We start from the raw sequence: 6,137 nt of genomic DNA on the forward strand, positions 1-6,137 counted from the left end.
ACATTAATTCTTTCATATGCGGTTCCCACCCTCAACTTGTATTAAGAGCTGGATGGACAGGGTAAGTTGCTGAATATTTTCCTTCTAGGTCAGCCAACTTCAAGAACTTTACCTTCATCCAGTTGAATGAAGAGTTTTCCAGGGGCAAAGGATTAGATGTTGGTGCTCGATTTTGGAAAGGAAACAATGTTGTTCTCTTTTTTTGCGATGTGGACATATACTTCACAGCCGAATTCTTGAACTCCTGTAGATTGAACACACAGCCAGGTACTGCTCCTCATGAAGTGCATTGTCTTTCAACAGGTTCCATCTATTATGTAAAATCCTTCACCAGAGTATTCTTGTCTTTGAATTGCTAATGAAGCTACTGTAAATCAGTTGTAACAGTTCCTGCTCCCAATCTGATAGAATCTCTTGCCTTCAGCATCTGTGCTTTCTGGAATCTTCTTATTAATTATATCCTCACATTCACATTCTCATGGAAAGAACATAGGCTAAATGCAAAACTTATGTGACTTTATCTGGATTTGGTCAGGCCTGGACTGTACCTTGTAAGAGACAAATGTGTTTTATACAGCTTTTTTTTTTTAAAAAAAATAACCCATTGTCATTTCCAGGGAAGAAGGTATTTTATCCTGTTCTCTTCAGCCAATATAACCCCAGTATAATTTATGGTCACCATGATTCCATACCATCTTTAGAACAGCAGCTGGTAAGTACATGCTTCTCTGAATGCCTGCTTTTATTTGAACAAAGCATTTTTTTAAAGGTACATGTACTCTTGGATGGCATTTCCCTATTCCTTGTGCACAGTGACCACCACACAGACAAAATTAACTACAACACTCACCTTACTGTGAGTTCGGCAGTGTGTTTCTCTGGGAAGTACATTGGTGCCATTTATTTTAAACCTTTTAGAAGTTTTTACATGGAAACTAAGAATTTTTAAAATGTCTGCTTCTCTGCTAGAAGGAATTTCCTAACTAGTGAACAATTCCTCCATGGTGTGCTATCTTGGTGTGACAGTCCTTGACTTGCTCTGATTTCTTCCTATCACTGAATACTATTTGCATTTGAAGAATGACATTTGTAAAACGCAGAGCTGTCCTCAGATCAGTCAGTAAAAAGAGAATTCCAGGGGCTGTCACAGTTATTCCCTACTCACTTGAACACCTTGAAAGTGGCCTTTCCCTTCCCACAGTTCATGACTGAAGTGCCTGTGAACAGACAGTGTGTTTCTGAAGTGTCTGAGTCAAATCACATGCTTGGAGCTGTCACTTTATTCTGGCACTGATACAACACAGCACAGCTCCACTGATTTTCATTTCACCTGCATGATTTTGATGTGAGAACAAAGCAATATTTTTAAAAACATTTCCATAAGGCGCATGATTAAGACATGTATGAGTCTCCTGGATGAGGAGGGAGCTGTTGTGAGGAAGAAAGAGCACACAAATGAGAGGTTCACATGAATGATGAAGCCATTGCTTGGCACTGTTGCAGACACTGTTCTCCATTCTCTTGTGCTGTGGTGTTGCACTGTTCTTGAACCTAAAGGCCTGATAGAAGGGGGTCTTGCTTCTCTCCAGAGTCAGTGGGTCACAGTCCTCTGCCCACTAGCACTGCTAAGTGGCTGAATTTTCAAATTGAAACATAAGCCAACTATGCAGCTTCACTCAGTTCCCCCGGGCCAGGTCCTAACCTGCCACATCTGCCTCGCTTACTGCCAGGCACTGCACTTACTAGGGCTCATCCTGTCCCAGGCTGGACTGTCCCCAGAGCCTCCCAGCTTCTATTGTTGCTCTGGGTAGGTATGAATTAGGTGTGGTGTGAGCCCAGGGACAGTCACAGTTGAAAAAGATCACTTGGGATCTGAGTCCAGTCTTCTGTGATCACTACCCCCACCTTGTACAGTTCCTCTATAAAAATGAAGAATGAGAGTTTGAAAAGTCAATCCAAATTATTTTAAAGTATTTTTTTGTCTACTCCTCTCTGTGTTATGAGACATATAGCCTCTTACTGAAGAGTCTGGAAAATTCCTTGTACTGTTTTTTTCTCAGAAGAAACTTGTTCTGATCATACCATTGGATTCACATAAGCTTTTCTCTCTCTGCTCAGAGTCTGTCAGGGATCCTCAAGCTTGTAAGAATTGTGCTTAGGGAATGAAATAGAGTTTAGCTTTCAAGCTAGCACAAATTCCACAAAGTACATTGTCAGGATTGTGAAAATACTTATAGCTAATATTTGCATCACAAAATGCGATGCTTATGTCAGAAAAGCTTCTTGATTTAAAGAAGTACAGCCAATCACATTTTTCTGTATATTTTTAGGCCACATTAGTTGTCAGGCATAAAGCCAGATCTATGCCAATAAAACAAGACAGTGTTAGCTCTGTCTCCTGGAACTTGGGCTGCTGAGGAGAAAAAAAAAGCCTTCAGAAATCTTGGATAGAATTTGATTTGTGCAACAGCCACTTGCCCTAATGGGAAATAATAATGCTAATGCACATGAGTAGCTTGCTGTAAGGGCATCATGATGGAGACTTCCTGTTACAGCACGGGCCTGACAGATACAATCTTATTTCCTTTTAATTGGCTTCTGCAGTAACTTGGCTTTTCAAGGAAAGGAGAAATGAGAAATGAAATGTATAGCAATGTAAGCAGTAAAATAAATATAAAAAAAAAGCATTTGAATTGACAAGAGTTATGAACAAAAAGGGGAGGCATGAATGATAAATCGGGAGAGAAAATTTTGGAAGAGCTTTTCTTCATAAAGGAAATACTAGGATTTGTAAATCCAGAAATGGAAGTTCTCTTTCCTCATCTTCTGAAATTCTGTCACAACAAAATCAAGATTTTCTAAAGCAGCCGCTAATGGATAGGTTTCTAACCAGGCATTCAAGAGTGTGAAGTACTGCTGACTTTCTCACTTTAAAGATTTAAATGCCTGTCCCAGTCCCTTGAAGCTCTTGGATGTCTCATCAGATTGGGTTAGGTCACTCACATGCATGAATTATGATCATAGAGATCTGTACTTGGATATCTGCCTTTCAAAGTTGTAGCCATAATTTCTCAGTGCTCTGATTTTCTACCTATAATACATAATATTTTCATAGTCCATCTCAGGAAGGCAGACCATTCACCTTTACAAAGGCTTTTATGGGACATATATCTATCACCAAGCATTTCTGGAGTTAAATTTTAGGTGGATATAGCAGTTCTGTAATGGAAAATTATTCTTGTTACTCAAAATCAACATAATCAAAAAGCTGTTGATTGTGTGATCAAATTAGAACCACTGTTTTCTTCTAGAGCTCTTGTGGACAATGCAGATGCCACCATCTACACAAACCAGGGAAGCCAGACTCTGACAGCAGAGTCTGGCTTCCCTGGTTTACCAGTATGTTTCTTGTATCGGGTGTGAATCCCACAGAAACAAACAATTTTGGAGGATGCTTTTCCTGCAAAGAAATAATCTCCAGAGATGTGATATTGTTCTACTTGGTCTACAGCAGCAGGAGTGGAGCAAAACCTGATTGTTCTGGATCAGGGGTTTATCCATGATAGCTAAGAACACAGCTGTTTGTGGCTGGGGGGAGGCAGATATATAGATATATCCAATGAGTATCTACAAAAATGAGTTCAGGACCAGCTGTGGATTCACATAGGGAAGAATAAAAGGGCAGTTGCTCCTATTTCTGACCACATTCAGGTCAGAATGTGCATCTGAAAGCATTTCTGCTTCTATGTAAATATTCCTTTCCCTCCATGCAGATTATTAAAAAAGAAACTGGATTTTGGAGAGACTTTGGTTTTGGGATGACTTGCCAGTACAGATCTGATTTTATCAACATAGGTAAGAAAAATGCACTCCAATACACCTGTCTTTTTGCTAAAACATAGGAAATGATGATCAGCCTCTCTTTCCTTTGCCAATGTGTATGTGTCACTAATTTGCAGCATTGCTGTGGTTAGATGTTCAGGCTTTTCCTAGGTGCAACAGAATTACCAGAATCTAAACACTGCTTACAAATAAAATTACAAATAAAGAACTTTTCTCTGATGGTGAAAGATTTGAAGATGGGCAGTTTAATGTTCACAGAAAGTGTGTATTTTAAAGGGCTGACTGGAGTCAGAAAACAGCTGTAGTGCAATTAATAGCATTGAGTTTGCTAACAGGTATCTAGTTTTATTTTGAATTGTGTTTGTGTCAGGTGGTTTTGACCTGGACATTAAAGGCTGGGGTGGTGAAGACGTGCATCTGTACCGCAAGTACCTTCACAGCAACCTCATGGTGATCCGAACGCCTGTCAGGGGTCTCTTCCATCTGTGGCATGAAAAGCAGTGTCTGGACGAGCTGACCCCAGAGCAGTACAAAATGTGCATGCAGTCCAAGGCCATGAATGAGGCTTCTCATGGCCAGCTTGGGATGCTTGTTTTCAAGCAAGAGATTGAGACACACCTGCATAGACAGAAATTGAGCAGTAAGAAGACTGCTCAATGAATCCAGAAAGGGAGGCTGAAAGCCCCTGAACTGGACTTCAGGGTGTTTTGGAAAAGAGGTTTTAACCAGAAACACTGGGATGAGACTGAAAGAGGACGGAGATTCCAGCAGGACGGCAGCAAAAGAAGTGGGAAAACGTCTGTCCTCCATACTTTTGTTTTTATTCTAATGGGGTTTTTAAGTACTCCACTATGCTGACTGTTCAACACTTGCTTCTGGGGAAGACTTGAACACTTGATGAGATTCAAGGCCACATCACAGAGACAATAAACATTATATATTATTATGTGACCAGTGTGGTATTCACACTAACAAATGGATGTGCTTTTCCTTTGAAATGTTTGTAAGATGTGTACAGTTATTTAAAGGATTAACCTTTTGGTGGGCCAATAATTAGGAGTGATTTTCTACATCTAACTTGACATATCTAAAAAGGGCTATTTTTGAATAAGTACAGAGACTCCTGCTCTGAGAAGGACATCTGATTGTTAACCATGGTAAAGCTGGAGTGACCAAAAAATATTTTTCCTTTAAGGGGCTGGAATGGGGGAACAGCAGCAGTGCATTAACAGGCCATTCCCAGTTAATCCAGAGACAGAGGTTTCTCAGAAAGTGCTTTCTAAACTTAAGGAAGAGAACCTTACTGGTCAAGTGTGATGGTTGAAAAACGCTGGAGGGTACTGTTGTTCTCCTCTGTGGACAGTGAACCAAAAGCAATGAGCCACATCTGTATCATGTGAATCACATTGTGTATTTCTGCTTTAGAATGCTGTATGTATTTCAAGATTTATTTTTAAATGAAATTCATTTGGCTTGAGAATTATTCTGCCATACTTCAGGTTTTCTACTTCTAGCCTTAGTAGGAAATAGTACAACCTTCCAATGCTTGGAAAATGCTCTGCCGATCTGTGTTCCTGTGGATGGGAACTGGAATAAATAAGTGATTTTTCTACACAACCTGGGCACTGGAAGGCAGAAGCTTTACCCTGCTGAAGAAAAGCAAATGCATATCAACTTGCAGTACTGATTTTGCAGGAGGCTTTAAACTCCAAATGCCAGAGACCAACAGTGATGAACATTTTGACTTTATACCAAAGTATTTCTTCTAAACCAAATACAGAGTCTTGCCCAGGGTATAGAAAGCTTTCTGTAATTAACAAAATAAATTTTTGTGATGGACTACTGGACCCTGCAAATTCTCTTATTATAATTATAGGTACTAATTGTAAAAATTAGTCATCTTAATAGTTTTTGTTGCAATTGCCTAAAACTGTTGAAAGTCTGAGTTACTGCTCTTATAAAGCATTTTCTTTTAATGCTGACTGCTATTTGCCATTTTAATATATACTAGCCAACAAAAACTGCATGGGCTTGTAAATCCCATTTGCTTACCTAAATGCTGTTTCTCTAAGCAGCCTCCTAGGTTTTTTGATTCAGATTAATTCAAGGCAGTCTGAACCAGATTCTAATTTGGTTTTTGGCTTGTAAAAGCTGAAGGAAAGAAAGGTAGCACTGAACAATGAAATAACCACTCTTTGTTGTGTGGCTGTGCAGTAGGAAGAGCACTATGAACCTCTTTTGAAAGCTCTGCATGCAGGTTCTGCAGACAGAGACCATGGTGCTGTAGGTACCTT

At 39.7% G+C, this 6,137-nt stretch overlaps 1 protein-coding gene across 1 annotated transcript in view; it reads left to right on the plus strand.

The window, feature by feature from the left end:
• Nucleotides 1-5,547, plus strand: part of CSGALNACT1 (chondroitin sulfate N-acetylgalactosaminyltransferase 1) — a 40,859-nt gene extending 35,312 nt beyond the window's left edge. Inside the window, exons 7-10 of the mRNA XM_041428015.1 lie at nucleotides 89-267; nucleotides 618-712; nucleotides 3,774-3,855; nucleotides 4,214-5,547. Coding sequence (XP_041283949.1) covers nucleotides 89-267; nucleotides 618-712; nucleotides 3,774-3,855; nucleotides 4,214-4,503 — 646 coding nt within the window. The 3' untranslated portion in view covers nucleotides 4,504-5,547. The remainder of the gene's footprint in view (nucleotides 1-88; nucleotides 268-617; nucleotides 713-3,773; nucleotides 3,856-4,213) is intronic.
• The last annotated feature ends 590 nt before the right edge of the window (nucleotides 5,548-6,137 follow it).

The sequence above is a fragment of the Onychostruthus taczanowskii genome, unplaced genomic scaffold, assembly GCF_017590055.1.
Source record: "Onychostruthus taczanowskii isolate IOZ18803 unplaced genomic scaffold, ASM1759005v1 scaffold12, whole genome shotgun sequence".
Classification (NCBI taxonomy): Eukaryota; Metazoa; Chordata; class Aves; order Passeriformes; family Passeridae; genus Onychostruthus; species Onychostruthus taczanowskii.